General features: G+C 37.7%; 1 protein-coding gene across 1 annotated transcript in view; it reads left to right on the forward strand.

Moving 5' to 3' along the window:
• The first annotated feature begins 474 nt into the window (after positions 1 to 474).
• The window catches only part of LOC133522296 (uncharacterized), a 62463-nt gene continuing 39454 nt past the window's right edge, over positions 475 to 23483 (forward strand). The window contains exons 1-9 of the mRNA XM_061857578.1: positions 475 to 1037; positions 2993 to 3244; positions 7725 to 7910; positions 10204 to 10332; positions 11427 to 11553; positions 11883 to 12094; positions 15089 to 15221; positions 16194 to 16330; positions 16969 to 17113. Coding sequence (XP_061713562.1) covers positions 3122 to 3244; positions 7725 to 7910; positions 10204 to 10332; positions 11427 to 11553; positions 11883 to 12094; positions 15089 to 15221; positions 16194 to 16330; positions 16969 to 17113 — 1192 coding nt within the window. The 5' untranslated portion in view covers positions 475 to 1037; positions 2993 to 3121. The remainder of the gene's footprint in view (positions 1038 to 2992; positions 3245 to 7724; positions 7911 to 10203; positions 10333 to 11426; positions 11554 to 11882; positions 12095 to 15088; positions 15222 to 16193; positions 16331 to 16968; positions 17114 to 23483) is intronic.

The raw sequence follows: 23483 nt of genomic DNA on the forward strand, positions 1-23483 counted from the left end.
TCATGATTAATATAATATACTAGCCTATATACGTCGCGTCGCATTGCTGGGCACAAGACTCGTCTCATGCGCGAGAGGCTATAGCCATAGTCCCCACGCCGGCCCAATGCAAGTTGAGGACTACACATAAACCTTTCCTCACGATAGTCATGATGTTTTCCTTCACAGAAAATCTAGTGGCAAAAATAATATAATGTAAGTAAGTTCCGTCCGAAAAACTCTTCCTTATGAACCAGGATTAGAACCCGTCTAGATTGAAAGTCGAACGTTACATGCATTTGATCACCAACGCTTTGCCACGTCGTAATTATTTGATATGATACGGTTTAAATAAGATTATTGTAGCTAGTTACTAGTTGAAGTGTGTGATAACCGCCTAAACCTCACCGTGTCGACCTTACATTTTCTCTACAACTATTGGTGTGGTTTCGAAAAAAATGTTCTTATTGTGGTACTTTTGTGGCAGATGCTGAGATAAAGTTCCTGCAGTACAAATGGACCTAGTGGTAACAGTATAAGCCGCGTAAGCTTAAGACGCTGGTCGGTTCGTTTCCGGCCTCGGCCACTGGAGGGATTTTCACTTGTTAATTTGTGCCTCCTTCTTATAAAACAAAGTCCCAGCCGCGTCTTTCTGTTTGTATGTTCACGATAAACTTAAACCCGATTGAACGAATTTTCATGTTGTTTTTACCTTTCAATAGAGTGATTCTTGAGGAAGGTTTAGGTGTATAATTTTACCCGTGCGAAGCCCAGGGGAGTCGCTAGTTTATAATACAAATGTGATAGGTAGTGTGATGTGATGTAGTCACAAAACTGGATGGTAGCGAATGGTAGGTCTGTGAATGTAGAGTACCTATATGTTAACCCAGAACGACAGCATAAGCTAAAGTACATATTTATTAATTTTTATTACTAATTCCGACCTTTATAAACCTTAGGCAAAAGTACCTAAATGACTGGCAACTTTACAAACTTCAATGGCTTGATGTCATTCATGTCAAATAATATTCACATATTCAGTTTTTATTCAAATATAGGTACAGGCTGACGCAACTAGGAACAAAATAAGTTTTGTATGGAACTTGTTTCGCAAATCTTTGCCAACGAAGAAAAATAAAACGTCAGTGCTATTTATTTTGTCAAGTTTACATCAAGTCAACTGTCAGCCTAATTGTTTTGTTTGTTATGAAGGCTTCAATGTTTTGTTCGGGTATTTCATGCAATTTCTTTATTATTTAGTGAAAATATCGAAAATAGTGAACCATGATCAGAGTAAAGAACGAGTTTGTTACAATGCCACCGAGAAAACGGTTTACTAAGGGTGAAATATGTGGCAAGCGAGCCACTCGAGAAAATCACGAAAAAAGGGATTTTATGGCGAAGTTTCCCTTGGATAAAGACCGGTACGTATTGCTTTAGATACTTTTGACCTTATTTTGGTGCAGCAGGCTTTAAACACATCGAAAATTTGATATTTTATTTTATTTTTAGTTGTGAACTAGGGATGTACTAAAACTATCGATAATTGTATGTTTATTTGTATATCAGTGTAAGTAATTAAATAAAATATGTGAAATTTCCTGAGAACTTGCATGCAATATGACACAAAATTAATTCGTCAAAGATTTTCAGTGGATAATTATCCATCATCTATGCATTAATGGCCATTATTTAAAATATTTTTTTTTAATCTAGTAATTATTGAATATATTACACAAATTGACTTAATCCCATAGAAAGCTCAATAAGACATGTGTTGTGGGTACTTAGACAACGATACATACATATAAATACATAGAAAACACACATGAATCAGGAACAACTATGCATGGCCTTCACATAAATAAATGCCCGTACCAGGATTTGAACCTGGGACCATCGGCTTCATAGGCAGGGTTACTGCCCAGTAGGCCAGACCGGTTCTCATGATTAACAGACATATAAATACATAAAAAGTTAGAGCATTGATAAAGGGTTGTTGATAATTGGATGCTGCGCTAAATAATCAGTTGATCATCTCATTAGCAAACACTTGGAATATAAACTGTACATAACCAAGGCTGTATGTTTTCAGATGCAGGCAGTGGGTTAAATTTGTTGGGAACGAAGACCTGATACATCTTTCCATAGAAAAGTTACATTTATTGAAACATGTATCTGCAGATCATTTTGAAAATAGTGCTTTTAATAAAAAAAATTAAGAAAAAAAATTGTGAAAGATTTTATAATTACATTCTGAGTGTAACGAGGTATTCTAAAATAGAATCCTAGCGTAGTGAGGGATTCAAGTGTTAACGCCTATGGGTGGTATTCCACCTATGCAATTTCTTTGTCCAATGTGTACTGCGTCTCACATTTTGATTAATGACAGAGTGAGACGCAATGACATTGGACCAAGAAATTGGATAGGTGGAATACCACCCTAAGGTGGAAATGTTTTTGCTACCACGTGATAAATTTACATACTGCTTTTCACATCACCTATATTATTATGGTACAAATAAATAAATAAATTTAATTAATGGTAACTAAATTAAATACTGTCACCTAAGAAGTATGCAAAAAGAGGAAAAAAAGTGATCCCTCCTAGAAGGGAAAAAAAGTGCTACTTTGATCCTTCCTAGTGGTGAAAAACAACAAGGTGTTCTAAAAAAAAATCGAGTCCACATTAAGCTCGACCACGTATTAGTCCACTCATAGAACTATCCACTATATAACATACAACTTAAATGTGGACTCGATCCTAACTTGATTTCGAGTACAAAATTTGTAGACAAGAGTCTATATTTCAACCCTCCCCATTTTATCGATATCGATAAGAAACGCAAGCGTGTAGCGTACTACACTATTTAAATTGCTTATGTTGGTACTATGGTTCTTTGACAGTTCTTTGTCGTACATTTTGGTAATGATTTGCGAAACAAAGGGATTCCACACGCTAGTATGGAAGTCCCGTCTCTTAAAACGTAGTGATTATATGCTCTTTGTATAGGTATTAAATGGCTAATATAGGTAATAATATTGCGAATACTTCATTTTAAGCCTTCATACAGTTAATTTAATGCAATTTAGATTACGCTAAGTTTAAAGTGTAATGAAATAATAAGTAGCTCAATTCAAAATGCATGAAAAAAAGCCGGAACCTGTGAAAAGTGCCACGCTTCCTAATGTAGAGGCAGATCCTACAGAGTGCCCTTTCAGGGAGTTCAGGGACAATGAACTTTCCATTGATTATTGGGGAATGGTGAGTGACTATTCTGTATTTTGCATAATCTTCAGACGAAATCATAGATAGTAGGATCATATAGATGAGCCATACCGCGTGCGCTCGTGAGGGATATAACACATGCAATGCGATGAAATTAAAACACTTTTTAAAATTCCTGTCAACATACCAAAAACAACCTACGTAATTTGGTCGGGTTATTTGTTACCGACCATAAACCATACTAAATTTACAGTGAGGAATAAAACAAACGTGGGACTATGACAAGGACAAACAATAATAACGCTTTCTATGCTACTCCTACTAAAAGATACATAAGACATCCCGTTCTGTCAGTTCCCCCACCACACATGCCCAATCCATTTGATTCTTAATACTTTCATGGACGAAATTAACGAAAAATAGCCGCTACCAACTATCATACACTAGAAGTTACACTCTCATTTTAAAACAACATAGGTACTTAAATTACATGAAACTTAGTATGAATTAATACAAATATATGAGAGCGAGTGAAAAATCCTGATGCGTTACCATTTTTCGTGAAGCTATGAGTAGTTAGTATGTTTTAGGGAGATCACCCAGACTAGCCAAGGTGACAATCGCTATCGCTACGACAACGAAACGCTTTGCGCCTCTCTATCACTCTTCCATATTAGTGTGACAGTGACAGTTGCGATTCGATCGCTACGGAGCGTGAGAGATTTGCATGTTGGCTACGCGGCCTGTCATAACATGAAGTAGGCGGCGGTTCACTCATCACATGATCATCAGGTATCTTGCCTTTTCGCCGAATATTGTATTGCCGAATTTCACTTGCCAACCAACTTTTCGCAAACGTTGCATTGGGCCGAATAACTTTTACCAAATAATTATTTCGCAACCATTTCATTTCCCAACCCCATAGTTGGGAAATGAATGGTTAGGTTAGGTTGGATTATGTAAAGTTCAAAAATGAAATTCACCCAAATTAATCCATCATAATTTTAGCCTCCACTGCTGAGCATAGGCCTCTCTTCGTGTACGCCCATTATCCCGGTCCTGGTCCAGAAGTGTCCTGCGATTTTTCGAATGTCATCCACCCAACGAGCCAACGGACGCCAGGCGGTTCTTTCACCCGAAAGCGGCCACCAATCAATCAACATTTTGGTCCACCTGCCATCATTCTGCCTAGCAACATGTCCCGCCCAATTCCATTTCAGCTTGAAAATAACATCACTCACGTTTCGCACCTTGGTGCAGCGTCGGATCTCGACATTTTTCACTCGGTCTTGAAGCTTAATGCTGAGCATGGCGCGATCCATGGATCTCTATGCTACTCGTATTTTATGCACTGCTTGCTCGCGCTGCGCGGGTCACTATTATAATTAAGTATGTGCGGATTTAGAACTTAATGTGAAATCAGTGTACCAGATTTAGTAGGTCTGGTAGATCCCACAAATAAGAGTGGTCGGTGGTGAAGGATATGCTAAAAGTTATTATACGATTAGGTACTATGATCAATTATTCAGATATAATAAGAGGTCTCAATATTCCGCATCTCAATATTCAAACATACTTACTTGATGATAACTTTTATTTGAATGTGAGCTTTGGAGCGCAAAGTGCACTTGAGAAAGTGCAGTATTTACTTTCTCGAAATACTTACTTTCACAGTTTCTCTAATTGTGAATATACATTTTTTATTGAATTATTTCTTACCTACTTCATACTTTTAAATTTTAACTATAATTATTCAAGTTTAGCAGGATATAATATGATTTACACGTATTGTGGCTTTTGGCCGTTTTTGTGCTCACCAGTTGGCGCCACTGTATAATTATGGTGGTTCAGAATAATAATACGTTCTAATATACACAAAAGTATTTTAACGGCAAAATTACAGTTTTATTAAACCTGATTAATTTTGCATATATTTAGTTGGCAGTTTTTTAAAACTAATAACATTTAATTGAACTATAGTTTACCATGAATAATCACAAATAGAAAAAAGATGTGCCAAAATTATGAATGAAGAGTGAAAATTCGCGATAAAAAAGCTTGTAAGGCCCAAAAATACGATGCAATTGACATTTTGAAAGATCTACACTAGCGCCCCTAGTGGCAAATTTAAACGCGTTAGCCCTTATTCCATAGATATAAGAAGTAAGGAGATTTATAACGAAGCATAATTTCAACGAGTCTCGCTGTCTCCAACTGTCCCCCACCACATCATTAAAGGCGTGGCCAGACAACTAACTGACGCGCTGTGATTGGCCAAACCGCGCGGTGTAGGAGCCTAGAGCGGCGGCACTAGAGTGAGGACAATTCGATAGAGCTATCGATATTTTACATGTTCTGAACATGACCTTAGAGTTTTGACATTTTTGTTTTAAGTAATTATTGCCATAGACTTAATTTATATTCCTTTAAATTTTTGACCTTATTTACGAGCTAAGAATTTTAAGGTACGTGTAAGGTATATTAGTTGATCCATAAGTTCTCTCACAAAGGTTTTTACTGATAAAATGTAATACAAGCTTTTAATTTAAAAAAAAAATGTACCATGATGCGAAAGCTTGTTTATGCGTAACTAATCAAATTGGTTAAAATTTTAGTCATTATTTTGTGTAATGTTTGTTTAAATTGTTTACTTTGGGATTGTCGTTAGACGCGAGCGCTTCATTAAAAAAATAGTTTCAGTTTATTATAGCATATTTCGTCACCAATTGAAAGCAATTCCAGCATGTTACATAGAGTTATGAAGAACTGCGAAAGCAAGTTATAGTAAATTATATTGTAAGTATAATGCACAATTAAATAAGCTTTTACATCATATGTACGAATAATAAGGAAAGAGTAATCATAATTATCAGTAAAAATCTTTCTGATAGAACTTTTGGATCGACTAAGTATACAATATACTATTATTTTAAACATATTTATATTCTATCGTTATATAAATGAGGCGAACTGTAACTGGAAACATTTTTCTTGAAAATGATCCGAACAAATAACACTTTTCTCGCTCGTAAACCAGTTAGGGCCTCTGCCTGTAGCATCTATCCATTTTTCTTTAATACTGGGATTTTTCGGAAAACTGAAAAAAATTGCAATCATGAACATATTTGATTATACCTAGTGCAGATATTCGAATCGTTGCTAAGAACCTGAATAAAATATACTTATAGGTATAAACTATAATGTTATAAATAAATTGTACTTAATTAAATCAGTTTATTTTACCTATTCGATTTTTAATCCAAACTAATAAGTAGTAAATTAAACATTAGGTGCATATAAAATAATTGTAAAATTTTACTTGAAAAATAATTACTTTCACACACACTATATCCAAACATTTTTATCGATAACGCTCAAAGATCAATTATATGCACGAGCACCACTCTACTTCGCGGCGTCGGTTGGCGGTCGTACCAAGAAACAATAATGCCCCTGTGAATATCGTTAGCGGTTTAATGCATTGCGCCGTTGCTAAGGACACTACAAATAGTTTTCCATGCCCAAGCGTCAATGTAGAATGCATAGACAAATTGCCACGCGTTTGTATGACAACATGGTCTGACTCAGAAAAATCATATGTCACTGGATTTATTTGTTAAAATGTGTGGTTTTATTGACTAATACGTGAAAAAAAATGTACTCACATGTGGTATGTAACTCCATGATCCTTATAGTTTTTGGATGCACTCCTATTTCGACACAAAATAACGCTATAATTCGGCATTTCAATAAAATTGACGCGCACATTGTTCAATGACAGCTAATTTGCTACTGTCTTACGGCGGGCCGGTATGGCCACGATGTGGCCATGTCGCGGCGACACGCGCCACGCCTCCGTCAGCCATCTAGTACTTTCTATGATCTGAGCCTTATTCCCAACGTCAATTTTTGTGCTTTTGAACTTGGAACTTTCTTTTATTTCTATAAGAATTCAAAACTAGAATTAAATTTGTACTTCTACTTGCGGGGACTTACGAGGTTATGAGTTATGACGGTAATTGTTGCTATATTATTTGACACAAGGCGTTTTCAGTGCTATTGAGAAATGCCAACTTTTACTCTTAACACTGACTGTTTATTTATTTAACTTTTACTGCACAAAATAAAACTTCATATTTCTAATATGTATAAGGCATTCTCTACCAGTCAACCTTAAGGCAAAGCCGAGACTGTTCAAAATTTTTGTTCATGGCAACTTAACGCTTTGCAAAAAACTTTAATACTTATAATTATATTACATATTGAAAATTAATGTTTATTGATAATAGATGATGATAGAACTGTTTTTTGGTCATATATGCTCGTAGGGACTTGAGATGGTCGATTGGTCATAGTAGAATAAAATCTTTTTTTTTTTTTGTGTAACTGTGTATACATACAAAAGTGGTATTTTTTAGTATCAAGTCTCAAGAGTTGCCTTCTGCCTACTCAGTCTTTCTTTATAAAACAAAACCACCATAAACATTACCTAAATCCTATTTTTACATTCCTCTAGAGTCCAGCCACATTAAGAACGGTGATCGCCAACAAGATAGTGGTGAAACAGTTGCCAGACTACGTGTGGGTAGACGAGCAAACCCAGCCTTTACCAAGATCTGTGAGGCAGTACCTCCACGGGTGGATCAGAGCTGAAGAACTTGCTTTAAGCCGGTGGGAGGAAGCTGAGACAGTAGTTTTTGAGGTACCTACTCCATTTGATGTATTCTATAAATGAAGCAGACGGCCATGTGTGGGTAGACGAGCAGAGCAGACCAAGATCCGTGAGACAGTACTTCCACGTATGATGGATCAGAGCTGTAGGGGAAGGGGGGGCATAACGGGGACGCGAGGCACGACGGGGCCACCCATACATACAAGTAACTATGCACACTAGCCGTGTTTTGTTTTAGCCAATAAGAGGGTATTTTGCATCGGCCTTCAGTGCGGCAGTGACCGGCGACCAGAGTGCACGCGTTTATTTTTGACGACCAATTCTTTTTTTCGACGAAATTTCATCTAATTTTGAGTGGTGGGGCATAACGGTGACATGGCTATGGGGCACAATGGGGTATCCGTTTGTGCCCCGTCCCCATTACGCCCCTGAAAGATCTGTTCATTTGATAAAATTATAATAATATCATTTCTTTTGTGTTAGGTATATAAAAATGATACGAACTTACAAAAAGACAAGTTCCAGAGGCAGTTGGTCTGTAGAAAGCATGAAACATGCAATTGAAGCAGTTTTAAGCAAATCAGCAGGTTACAGAAAAGCAGCTCAATTGCACGGTGTTCCATAGACCACATTAGAGAATTGAATTGGACATTGGACATCCGAATGATCCCTGGTTGAAAAAAAACTTAATAAAACAGAGAAAATGTTAAGGAGGATGTCTTATGCATATATTGTGTTGACTCAAACCACACTTATTTGAAGTCTTCGGAGCGTTGGGTGGCCTGCCAGCTATGTGGACAGTGGGCCTATACAGCCTGTGCAGGAGTTGATGACGCAGATTTAGAAGAAATCCACATCTGCTTATTCTGTGACAAATAGAACAATGTACCCCGTACTGCCCCGCACTGGGTACCCCATACTGCCCCTACCCCGGGGCACGATGGAGTTTTCATGAAGGTTTTGTAAAATAAAAATAAAAAATATTATTTAATTTCTTACTTCACCAAATTCGGTGCCAAATGATAATTTAATAAGTAACCAAAGAGTTGTCATTCGTTTTTATTAAAAAATATATCATGTTTATTTTTTATTGTTTATTTCCCTTAACGTCCCCGTTATGCCCCCCCTTCCCCTACATTTGCTTTAAGCCGGTGGGAGGAGGCGGAAACTGTTGTTTTTGAGGTATGAGGACTTCCTACATAGTCACACAGAAATCCTTTGGCTCGTTCCGTGAGGTTGTAACTCCATGGGAGGTGCAGCTCCTGGCTCTGAGTGTGAAGTCTTTGATATAAACAGTCGGCTATGCATGGATAACAACAAAGCTACTGCCACGATTCACCACGGTTCATCACGGGTAGTACCTACCTTCACGAATGGGTCAGAGGTAAATAGTTAGCTATGAGTCGGTAAGAAGCGAAGAGTGTTGATTTTGTATTCATTGATGAATTAGTTACCTAGTTCATAAGTCAGAGCTGAAGGCCGGTCCTGACCCGGTGCACCGCGATGAGAAGATGCGGAAAAATTCTCATCTCCTCATAGACTTATGACTCTTATGAGTAAACAATGTAGTCAAAATAACACACTTAAAACAATACTAATGAATCGGGTTACGCAAATATGACCATGTTTCCAGTTTCCGATCCCAACTCAAGTGGCTCCCTATCCGTCATCGTCGTAACTCCCACACACTTTCTTTTCTTTATTTTATACTTTTTAATCCTGCAACTCCCCGCTATCTTAAAGAGCGTTTCTCTTATCTGAATTCCGTTAGATCCTCTCCAAATTTGTTCCTATCTGTGCCATCTTCCTTTTCCAAATTTTATAATTTCATTTACTTTCCAAGCTATTCGACTATGGAACTCTCTCCCTGTTGAGTTAAAACGTTCTCAATCAATTACCTCCTTCAAATCAAATCTTAAGGAATACTATATTTCCCTTTCATAGTTTTTTTATTATTAATGACACTGTTGTTTCTTTATTTCTTAAATATTTTTTATGTATGTATGTCTATGTATGTTTATGGTTAGACGTATTTAATTATGTTTATTCATATTAATGTCTTGTATTATTTGGTTATATTCTATTCGACTTTTAATTATTATTATGATTTTGTTGTTTTTCTTTGTGCCACCTACCGTATATTCTAATTTTATTGTGACCGATACCCAAAGGTTGTCTGGAAGGGATCGCTCTTAAGTGCTAAGACCGCCTGTTGTTACCTCTATCAAATTGTCTTTGTTTGTTTCTGTACTTACATTTATTGTTAACTATGTGAGGTGTTCAATAAAGAGTATTGTATTGTAATGAAATAATAATTTTACAGGAGAACGGTTCCGACAAGATGTCTATAATAGACATGCAGCTCAGCCACACGCAAGTGTTGCAACGGTCTGCATTCTGCAGGCGAGTGCTCTCAGCTTGCTTCATTTTGGAGCGAGCGGATATAGCAACAGTAAGTCTTATTAAACGAAAGGGGTTTATTAATATGTACGTCATAAACTGAAGTAGGTTTTATATTAAAAAGTGACTAAGGCATCCAGTGCCCAGGGCTGAAATCGAACCAGCGTCCTAGACTGTTTGGCCACCCGGGTCACGGTGGCATGGGTTTACTGAAGTATATGCAATCTCCTAAGGGCTTACGTCACCCTCTGCCTGGCAAACTCTATGATAGAACAGTATGGGTCGTAAGTAGGTACAGTCAGCTACAATACCGTTGTCAGAAAATCGTAAGACTTTGTGACATAAATCATATCTATAGAATGGTCAATCATCAAGTGACGAAAGCGATGGGAAGTAAAGATTGATGTCTGACCAAATTTTCGAAAAGACCTTGTTTATAACCACATAGTAACGTTTAAACTACTTTAAACGAAGATCAATACCCTTTCTGCGCGTAATGATTTTAATGACCATCAACATTCAAACCATTTCCCAAGAAACAGAAATATATTTCATATTTAAAATGACTTCTATATTTACGTATTTCTCAGGTGACCTGTGAAAATATTTCAATACTCTGAGTGCCAACTACAAACGCTGTCAAATAACTATGAAGTATAAATAATAGAAACGGCACTTTAACACGGAGAGAGTAGGCCATCTGAGGCTTTGATATTTGCATAATTTAACGCACTCATCTATGAAAATGATCTCCATTATAGCAGTTTATCCCTGCAAATTATAATAGCTCCTGATAACATTAACGTAGGTGAAAATTCAAAGCTGCAACCTAGCAAGTTTTGGAAAAGCATTTTTGATGTAAAGTGTCGATAAAAATGCACGACGGCGGCTTCTTGAGATGTTTCTTATAGTAAAATAATTTCTATTTAAACATAAAATCTAACAGTTTGATAAAGTTTCCCGGTCCTTATTATGTGAAACCCCATTTACACTGCCCGAGAACTTGTATGCAATATTCTATGCATTGCTAACATGAATGCATCAGTCGATCGACCTAATACCGCAAAATAGGTAGCGAAAATTGCATGAAAGTACTTCATCCGTCTCAATGGGGCTTAACAGGTGCTAAAGTAACTCCTCTTGCAGGTGGAACACCAGTGGGAGAACTTTTCCTTCGTGTTGCCAGAAGCCTGGCGACCAAGGTACCACATATATTCGCCAGGCACGAAGCCAGGAGGCGGCACACAGCATCGCCCTCTGCTGTCTAAAAATGGTACAATATGGAATCATATAGCAACATAACAACATGTTTGAAACATGAAATAGTGTTAGTGATATTACTTTTTTGTTACATGACGATATTATTTGACCATCGTTTGTGTGACATTTTATGGAAGGTCAACTGACGTAATACGCATAGTACATTGTAAGCCGGAAGTTTTAAACATAAAAGGGTCGGCAACAATTATACTGAAAAGAGGTTAGATCAGATCTGTATTATGCAAAGGCAAGTGTCAGCATCATAAATAAAAGACGATATCACTATCCTGCAAAAATAACCATGCTTACGATAAAGCATTGCTATAATGTTCCTTTATTCAGGTTGCTACCTGGTCAGGCTATACTACCTCGGCGCGTGGCGCTGCGTGTGGGTCAGCGACCAAGTGCCTGTCGACGCAACAGGAGCTCCTCTCCTCCCCTTCTCTCCCCTGTTGAGCCCTGTGCCTACCAAACCAGCTCCAGGAAAGCAGCAAGCACCAGTGGCAACGGTCACATCTCCGGTGGTACATCTGTGGCCACTGCTTCTTTGTAAGGTGAGAAAGAGAGACGACCGGGCGACGCAGGAGCTTAGCTTCTCTCCTTTTCTCTCCTGTCGATCCCAGCGCACACTAAGCCGGCTCTAGGGCGGCAGCAAGCGCCGGTGGCTACGGTCACGTCTCCGGGGGTGGATCTGTAGCCAGCTGCTGCTTTGTTAGGTGAATTAGAAATAGATAACGCAGTAGCAGCTTGTCTTCTCCTCTGTTGAGCCCTGCGCCTACCATGCCAGGACCAGGGTGACAGAAATTGCCGGTGGCTATTACGGTCACGTCTCTGGTGGTGCATCTGAGGCCACTCATCGCTTCTTTGTAAGGTTAGACTAGCAAACAACTGTACTCTCCAACTACAGAATTGAAAAAGAACAAGCTCATCTCATCTTCAAATTGGCTGCTAAAATATTATGAAGTCATTTTGGCGTCTAATTATTCCTTATGTAAGACTTGCAGAACCCGAAATACTACTTATAATATTGCTGTAATGTTTATTAACTACTAAATAATATTTCTTGAAATGATAAAGTTAAATTTTACCTTGTTCACCCAAATTTGATTAAACCTAATTTTATTGTTATTTCACCATTATCTGAGACCCTTATACACCAAAGGCGCCAATTTATTTTAATACTAGGGTCATGCTAAGTGAAACAATTAAGTAAATTAGAATAATATTGTTTCCTGCCCCTTTCCCAGCTTTACCGGAATATATAAATGCAATACAAATAAAGGTTAATAATACATAGAATACACCCATGAATCAGGAACAAATAACTGTGTGCTCATCACACAAATAAATGCCCTTAGCGGGATTCGAAGCCAGAACCATCGGCTTCATAGGCAGGGCAGGGTCACTATCCTGTAGGCCAGACCGGTCGTATATACATAAATAAATAAATATTATAGGAAATTATTACGTAAATTGACTAAGTCTCACAGTAAGCACAATAAGGCTTGTGTTGTGGGTACTTAGACAACGACAAATATAATATAATACATAAAATAATGAACTGGGATAGTGACCATCAACTATAAAAAAAACTGTAATCAAAATCTACCCTCAAATGGGTTCTAAAGCAAGTTGAGGGTAGATGAAAATATTACATGACCAAATAATGTAGGTTAAAGTCAGGTCGTTCAGTCACAGATCCAGGCGGTTTTGAATTTGGTTGGTTAACCAATAAATGTTATAACTACCCGAAAATTTACAAATTGTTTGTTTACTTTTATTTAAATACCTAAAGATAAGAGTATAGCATAAGGATCTCAACACGAGCGTTATATTATAACTAAGGTACATTCACTGGCACAAGTGACACAAGCTATTTAGGAAGCAAAGTACAGATAATAGCCGTAAACTATTATACCGCTAACTGGCGGTTGGTGGCAATTTGCGTTCCCAAGCGTTGCTGCAATTCGAGCCAATGCTGCACCATTTGCGTTGCATTTACGGAAATATAAAAAACGCTACCCTCTTTGTTTGTTAGTTGGGTAATAAGTAAAAACAAAAAAGACGCTGGTTTTGGTTACTCGTTGTTCACTGACATTCTGAAGAACAAGAAACTGTGTTGTCTCGACGACTCAAATAAAACTTCAATTCTTGTGAACTGATATAATCCGAAGGGTACTTATTGGTTTACAAGGGTTCTTGCAGAAACGGTTAAGTGTAGAAAGTGGTTGTTGATAGTATGGAGGATAATGAAAGAGTGATTTAGCAAAATTGAACAGTAAAAAAGGTGGTTTAAATTTTGGTGCCTCTAATTGGCTGCGATACAAAATATGTGGAGCGCTCCCAGTGGTGCTTTTGAAAAAGCCTTCGAATACTAGCCGAGCCCGACGGCTGCGTTTAGCTACTGCATTAGGAATATATTTATTATATACAAATAAAAAGTGGCGTTCGCAACAGGTGTTTAAAAAAACCCTAATGAAAATGAAAAAGATGAATTTTGATAAACAATTTGGCAAGAACCTGCTTTCAAATAATAAAAAAACCGCATCCATAACGGTTCGCATCGGCACAGAGGACACATATAACGGTCAAACTTATAATTTTAACTTATAACACTCATCTTTTAGGGACGAGGGTTGAAAATACATATTTTTGGTCTTATGATAGCGCCATCGAAGGATCAAATTTTAGACAGATATTTAAATTGAATAATTATATAAGATTTTGTTCATTTTGCATGAGCCTGCTACAAATATAAGATCTATGATTAAGTTTCCACTTATCAAAAATCTGTGGATCCAAATATATTTGCTACTATTTTTGCTCGAACATGCAAGTTTTTGGCAAAATTTAGGTGCAAGCTTTTATCGCTGACTGTACTTTTCTTTCCACATGCAACTCATACTCATCGAGTCAATTCTGAAAAACCCAATTCGTTTGCGTTGTTTTAGCACAGAGATTAGCTTCATGTCATCATAATAGTGCATCGTTATCCGATTTACATATGGGTGGGTCAAATATAGCTTCTTATATTTGACCCACACTAACAAAATAAACACACATACTCGTACTAACAGGGCAAGTCAAATAAAAGCTTGAAATAAATAATAAAAGATGGCACATCACTACAAACACTATCCCGTTGTAAATTCCGATGGGCCACTCTCTATTACAACAGATCCCGAGTCATTACTAAATAACGATGCTGACAACTTAGTAATAAACAGTATTAATATTCTGCTGCAATAGCGGAGTTAACAACTTTAAGATTGGGTCTTAGCTTCACATTTATACGGACTTTGCTCCTAATTGAGATCGGTCACTGTTCGCATTAGAAACTTTCATGTAGGTATATTATTTTCTAATGAAATATATGAACAAAAATCTTAATTTTTACTGTTTTTAGTTAAAGATATGAATAAATCGTCTAGAAAAATAAAAACAAATTAAAACTTTTGTTAGTCGATGCAAAAAAATAGACGCCTGTCAGAATGTTATAGCAAAAAAATAATTCCACAAATTACTAATTGCTGTTCAAAAATGTGTAGGCGCTGTTGAAGCTTGCGGCCCCAGACATGAACTGTGATGAAGATTCTAATATCATTGAAGATGAAGAAATGCTGGAGTTTAAAATTATACATTCCTTAACTGGAGCTATGGAAGTAAATATTTGGCCTACTGGTAAGTGTTTTTGTGATTCTTTAAATTTCAGTTGTAGGCATATTTATTTTTGCTATAATGTTTGTATGTCTTTCTGATTGTCGCTATTGCGGGGGAAGTGTCTTTTTAATTAGGAATGATAACTGCATTAGTATGCCGACTCTGTATCCCAAATAAGTTCACTGTCCACCTTATAAAATGTATTGTTGTCGAAGTCATTCCCAACGTTCTCAATAAGGCTCTGGTTTCCAGTTCCCTAGGATAGCGGGGCCGTCATATAGGGGCCGTAATATTACGGACGCAAAAAGAATGTTCCTTTAATCACCGCCCTCTAGGAAACTTACACAGACAACGTTCTAGGTTCTAGTTACGTCATTCACCGCTGTAATTACGGCCGCTATATGATGGCACCGCTATTCTAGGAAACCAGAACTTTAAGGGATGAATCATGAGGTTCACGAAAAAATCACGACCGATCACGTTGGGGGAGGGAGGGGGATTATAAGGAGACCTCACGTGTATTTTTTCATAGTGAAGAAAACTAAGAAAAAAATTCTACCACATACTTTTTCTCCGTTTCGATAAATATAAATCTTCATTTGGCACTTCAAAATAGCGAGTATAAACAAGATTTACTCTACACAATACTATTTAACTTAAAATTAGGTCAAATGAAAAAAATAAATAAAAATACACGTGAGGTTATGTGGGGGAGGAGGGGTTAGCCAAGAACCTCACCAAATATCACCAAGGGGGAGGGGGGGTCAAAAAAGTAGCCGAAAAAACCTCGCGTGATTTGTGCATAGGCCCTAAACATTGTATGGAAATAGTCACATGACTTTTCGTAGCATCTGTTATACTTATACATTTTACTTTTCGTTTGACGATTGTTACCTATGCTTTGCCCCTAGGGCCTTTGGCGCTCTTGAATTCAGTTTGCGGATCGGATAGTATATTTTTTCTCTGTAAGGCTCTGAATTAGAGTATTTTCAGGCCTAGAGGATCTATGGGATGAACTAGCAGCGGAGGTTCCGGCATTCGCCTGGGATATTGAAGACGATGATACATTAACTACGAAGTCCAAAGCGGTCAAGAAAGATAAAACTACAAAAGAAACTACGGCTGTTAAGGTTTATACCTCGCTATTTCTTCAAAAAGTAGACGCGACAAGTTCTCATGTGCACAATACATTATTTTTTGAGATGTTAGTATTCAAAGGTAGGAAGGATTGCAAGATTTCACTAGCTGGACGGTCGCAAAACTAAAGCTATGCAAGGACTTAAGGTTTTCTTTTAAAGTAATAGATACATAGTGTATATAGGCACTGTATTATAGGTATAAGTATAGTACGAACTGCAACTACAGATTATTGGGCGTGGTGATGAAAATGATCATGGTACCACAATAACTATCAGCTACCTTTTCCACAGAAATCTTGACTACGTCGGGTACGGGTAAAGGGGTATTATAATTGCGATTTTAATATTAGCCTCATGGGAAAATTATTTAGTATGATTATTTTAATTAGGTTCTTACTTTCCTTGTGCCCACTATATGTGTTGTTTGACTCGGCTTCTTGGCTGAGCCAAGTACAGTCGCCATAAAATATATTGGAGCGGTATTATTTAACAAGTATTCGATAGAGTATATTTCTTAAGACAAAAGCCTCTATTATCTTTAGACGTTAAAGTGCTTGTCAGATATTTTTGAGCACCTTGGTTGCTCGGATATATCTGTTGGCGAGTGTACTACACAATATTTTTTCCAGCGGGGATCAATGGTCATAGTGACCATCAAAGACACTAAGGACCTGCCGCCATACACCTTACCGGGGATCTCCCCAGGCCACGAGATGGACCTCTACGTGTCGATGGTCAGAGATGTCCCGCTGAAGAAACCTCTTCCAGAGCCAGGTATAGCGCAGGCGGTTGTCATCTTGCAAGACTACATTCAGTAACTGCATGTCTACGCTTAAAAATCCAGGGACTGAAAAACCGCAAAAGACCGGTAACCTAAAATAAAGGTATCAATTGAATAGGTATCCAAAGCTAAGGGTACCCGAATAAAATCGCAAAAGACCGATACCTAAGATAAGGATATCAATTGAATAGGTATCCAAAGCTAACGGTACCCGAATAAAATCGCACAAGACCGATACCTAAACTAAGGGTATCAATTGAAAAGCTATACAACTGTAACGGTACCCGAATAAAATCGCAAACGACCGATACCTACACAAAGGGTATCAATTGAATAGGTATCCAAAGCTAACGGTACCCGAATAAAATCGCACAAGACCGATACCTAAACTAAGGGTATCAATTGAAAAACTATACAACTGTAACGGTACCCGAATAAATAAAATGTAATAGGTACATTTTTCAAACGGTACCGCTACAGTTGAAAGGGTACCGTACGGTACCGTTTCAAGTAGACTTCTACTTTGGAATCCAAGATGGCGGCTGTGCACTCGTCATAAAAGTCGTCATGGATATCGTTTTGTAAGTTTTAGGGAGTGCAGAATTCGAAAATGGTGACCATTTTGGAATCAAAGATGGCGGCCGTGCATTCTGTCATAAAAGTCGTCATGGATATCGTTTTATAGGTTTTAGGGAGTGCAGATTTCGAAAATGATGACCATTTTGGAATCCAAGATGGCGGCCGTGCACTCTGTCTTAAAAGTCGTCATGGATATCGTTTTATAGGTTTTAGGGAGTGCAGATTTCGAAAATGATGACCATTTTGGAATCCAAGATGGCGGCCGAGCACTCTGTCATAAAAGTCATCATGGATATCGTTTTATAGGTTTTAGGGAGTGCAGATTTCGAAAATGATGACCATTTTGGAATCCAAGATGGCGGCCGTGCGCTATGTCATAAAAGTCGTCATGGATATCGTTTTATAGGTTTTTGGGAGTGCAGATTTCGAAAATGATGACCATTTTGGAATCCAAGATGGCGGCCGTGCACTCTGTCATAAAAGTCGTCATGGATATCGTTTTATAGGTTTTAGGGAGTGCAGATTTCGAAAATGATGACCATTTTGGAATCCAAGATGGCGGCCGTGCACTCTGTCATAAAAGTCGTCATGGATATCGTTTTATAGGTTTTAGGGAGTGCAGATTTCGAAAATGATGACCATTTTGGAATCCAAGATGGCGGCCGTGCACTATGTCATAAAAGTCGTCATGGATATCGTTTTATAGGTTTTAGGGAGTGCAGATTTCGAAAATGATGACCATTTTGGAATCCAAGATGGCGGCCGAGCACTCTGTCATAAAAGTCGTCATGGATATCGTTTTATAGGTTTTAGGGAGTGCAGATTTCGAAAATGATGACCATTTTGGAATCCAAGATGGCGGCCGTGCGCTATGTCATAAAAGTCGTCATGGATATCGTTTTATAGGTTTTTGGGAGTGCAGATTTCGAAAATGATGACCATTTTGGAATCCAAGATGGCGGCCGTGCACTCTGTCATAAAAGTCGTCATGGATATCGTTTTATAGGTTTTAGTGAGTGCAGATTTCGAAAATGATGACCATTTTGGAATCCAAGATGGCGGCCGTGCATTCTGTCATAAAAGTCGTCATGGATATCGTTTTATAGGTTTTAGGGAGTGCAGATTTCGAAAATGATGACCATTTTGGAATCCAAGATGGCGGCCGTGCACTCTGTCATAAAAGTCGTCATGGATATCGTTTTATAGGTTTTAGGGAGTGCAGATTTCGAAAATGATGACCATTTTGGAATCCAAGATGGCGGCCGTGCACTATGTCATAAAAGTCGTCATGGATATCGTTTTATAGGTTTTAGGTCAAATTTTTAGAAAACGCACGCCATTTTTGATTTCGGCATTTAAGCTCAGATTGAGATGAAAATCGATATCTGAGGATCCCAGAGCACCTTTATTATGATTCCGAGGTCAAATTTTTAGAAAACGCACGCCATTTTAAATTTCGGCATTTAAGCTCAGATTAAGATGAAAATCGATATCTGAGGATACCAGAGGATCTTTATTATGATTGCGAGGTCAAATTTTTAGATAACGCATGCCATTTTAAATTTCGGCATTTAAGCTCAGATTAAGATGAAAATCGATATCTGAGGATCCCAGAGGACCTTTATTGTGAATCTGAGGTCAAATTTTTAGAAAACGCACGCCATTTTTTATTTCGGCATTTAAGCTCAGATTAAGATGAAAATCGATATCTGAGGATCCCAGAGGACCTATATCATGAATATAACATAACTTACTTTTACTTTTCACTTTATCTAAACCACGAATTCCATGGTGAATGTCTTGCACTCGCGTTTCGACTCTGGCCTTGTCGGTGTCAGTCTTCCTCATGGGGCGACACAGAAATGTAGTTAACATTAGTTAAGATGGAGGCGATTTATATTAATTGAATCGAGACATCTCTAACTTTTGCTTAAAGTCGACTTCCTATTATGCAAACTACGCCACCAGATGTCACTATAAAATTGATACAATTTAAATATGGAAGTCGGGCGTAAGGAATACAATCTCCATGTACCTACCAAAAAATGACCGTCCGTCCGTCACTAGTTAGGTGACAAAACGGCGCACGGTGGGCTGAAAATCCAACTTCATAGAAATAGAACCCGAAGTCTTAAATTTGAACTTTTTTTATTGGAATAGCTTTTGTTGGGTTTTATTATGTCCCATATTTAATCTATCGTAAGTAGCGTCTAAGAATATATTATTGAAAAATAAAAAATAAAAACTACATTCAAATATACCTTCAACAAAACTACATAAAGCTAAAAAGGAGAAAGATTCAAAACTAAAACTACAACTAAAGTTATAAGTAAAAAATTGGCTTCAGCTGGGTGCCTTGTGGGAAGGTGCCTAGAAGGCAGGCGGCATTGCCGCGCTGGACAGCAATGCCAATGCGTTGTGCGAGGTAAGAGCCAGCCCTCTTGTCACCCGTTGCCTACACGAGGCGCTTCGAAAGCTCTTTAAAAATGTTGTGAGCGCCAGGTCCCCACGGCCTAAGGGTTTCCACCCCAAAAAGCTCAAACATATAGCTCAAATCTTAGCTAATTTGGTTGGAAAAATAATTAGTTATATTTTTTTTTTCAAAATCTTTCTATGGCGCGTATCAGAAAAATCGAGTTTTCTCCGAAAATAAAATTTAACCGTAATATCCTGACAGATGATTTTAAAACCAATTATTCTTGATTTTTCCACATAATTATAATTTTCCTACGGGGTGCACTTTTTTTTAAATCGATATATTTTTTTATTTTATTTTAATACGGTTATACTCGTTATTTTGACTACAAAAAATGAATTTGAGTTTGATCTAACCAATAACTTACGCGTAGTGAATGATGGATGTAATGGTTTTATTTTCAATTTTCTACTTGTAACTCTTGTATGTTTATTATTTATCTACTTAATTAAAACAATGAGCAAAAGTTATTTCAGCATGAAAAAATAAGTTTTTTATTTTTTATTTAATAAGTGCATACGGTAGAAAAGTTCGCGTTATGTCAAAATATCCTTAATAATTGGTACTTAAATCATCTGCAAGGATATTATGGTATACCTTTAAGTTTTGAAAAAAAAAAAACCGTTTTACTCGTACGCTCCATACATTTGATGAAAGCAAAAATTCACTACGCGTAGATTATTGGTTCGATCAAACTCAAATTTTTTTTTTGTAGTCAAAGTAACAAGTATAACCGTATTACAATAAAAAAAGAATACTAAAAAAAAATAAAAAAATACATCGATTTAAAAAAAAAGCGCACCCGTAGGAAAATTCTAATTATGTGGAAAAATCAAGAATAATTGGTTTTAAAATCATCTGTCAGGATATTACGGTTAAATTTTATTTTCGGCGAAAACTCGATTTTTATGATACCCGCCATACAAAGATTTTGAAAAAAAATATAATTAATTATTTTTCCAACCAAATTAGCCAAGATTAATTTTTGGACATAATAAAACCCAACAAAAGCTATTCCAATAAAAAAAGTTCAAAATTAATACTTCAGCTTCTATTTCTATGAAGGCTGATTTTCAGCCCACCGTGCGGCCGCCATCTTGGATTCCAAAATGGTCATCATTTTGAAATCTGCACTCCCTAAAACCTATAAAACGATATCCATGACGACTTTTATGACAGAGTGCACGGCCGCCATCTTGGATTCCAAAATGGTCATCATTTTCGAAATCTGCACTCCCTAAAACCTATAAAACGATATCCATGACGACTTTTATGACAGAATGCACGGCCGCCATCTTGGATTCCAAAAAGGTCATCATTTTCGAAATCTGATCACCCTAAAACCTATAAAACGATATCCATGACGACTTTTATGACAGAGTGCACGGCCGCCATCTTGGATTCCAAAATGGTCATCATTTTCGAAATCTGCACTCCCTAAAACCTATAAAACGATATCCATGACGACTTTTATGACAGAGTGCACGGCCGCCATCTTGGATTGCAAAATGGTCATCAGTTTCGAAATCTGCACTCCCTGAAACCTATAAAACTATATCCATGACGACTTTTATGACAGAGTGCACGGCCGCCATCTTGGATTGCAAAATGGTCATCAGTTTCGAAATCTGCACTCCCTGAAACCTATAAAACTATATCCATGACGACTTTTATGACAGAGTGCACGGCCGCCATCTTGGATTGCAAAATGGTCATCAGTTTCGAAATCTGCACTCCCTGAAACCTATAAAACTATATCCATGACGACTTTTATGACAGAGTGCACGGCCGCCATCTTGGATTGCAAAATGGTCATCAGTTTCGAAATCTGCACTCCCTGAAACCTATAAAACTATATCCATGACGACTTTTATGACAGAGTGCACGGCCGCCATCTTGGATTGCAAAATGGTCATCAGTTTCGAAATCTGCACTCCCTGAAACCTATAAAACTATATCCATGACGACTTTTATGACAGAGTGAACGGCCGCCATCTTGGATTGCAAAATGGTCATCTGTTTCGAAATCTGCACTCCCTAAAACCTATAAAACGATATCCATGACGACTTTTTTGACAGAGTGCACGGCCACCATCTTGGATTCCAAAATGGTCATCAATTTCGAAATCTGCACTCCCTAAAACCTATAAAACGATATCCATGACGACTTTTATGACAGAATGCACGGCCGCCATCTTGGATTCCAAAATGGTCATCATTTTCGAAATCTGCACACCCTAAAACCTATAAAACGATATCCATGACGACTTTTATGACAGAGTGCACGGCCGCCATCTTGGATTCCAAAATGGTCATCATTTTCGAAATCTGCACTCCCTAAAACCTATAAAACGATATCCATGACGACTTTTATGAGATAGTGCACGGCCGCCATCTTGGATTCCAAAATGGTCATCATTTTCGAAATCTGCACTCCCTAAAACCTATAAAACGATATCCATGACGACTTTTATGACAGAGTGCACGGCCGCCATCCTGGATTCCAAAACGGTCATCATTTTCGAAATCTGCACTCCCTAAAACCTATAAAACGATATCGATGACGACTTTTATGACAGAGTGCACGGCCGCTATCTTGGATTCCAAAATGGTCATCATTTTCGAAATCTGCACTCCCTAAAACCTATAAAACGATATCCATGACGACTTTTATGACAGAGTGCACGGCCGCCATCTTGGATTCCAAAATGGTCATCATTTTCGAAATCTGCACTCCCTAAAACCTATAAAACGATATCCATGACGACTTTTATGACAGAGTGCACGGCCGCCATCTTGGATTGCAAAATGGTCATCAGTTTCGAAATCTGCACTCCCTAAAACCTATAAAACGATATCCATGACGACTTTTATGACAGAGTGCACGGCCGCCATCTTGGATTGCAAAATGGTCATCTGTTTCGAAATCGGCACTCCCTAAAACCTATAAAACGATATCCATGACGACTTTTTTGACAGAGTGCACGGCCACCATTTTGGATTCCAAAATGGTCAACAATTTAGAAATCTGCACTCCCTAAAACCTATAAAACGATATCCATGACGACTTTTATGACAGAGTGCACGGCCGCCATCCTGGATTCCAAAACGGTCATCATTTTCGAAATCTGCACTCCCTAAAACCTATAAAACGATATCGATGACGACTTTTATGACATAGTGCACGGCCGCCATCTTGGATTCCAAAATGGTCATCATTTTCGAAATCTGCACTCCCAGATTCACAATACAGGTCCTCTGGGATCCACAGATATCGATTTACATCTGAATCTGAGTTTAAATGCCGA

Source organism: Cydia pomonella, chromosome 10, assembly GCF_033807575.1.
Source record: "Cydia pomonella isolate Wapato2018A chromosome 10, ilCydPomo1, whole genome shotgun sequence".
Lineage (NCBI taxonomy): Eukaryota > Metazoa > Arthropoda > Insecta > Lepidoptera > Tortricidae > Cydia > Cydia pomonella.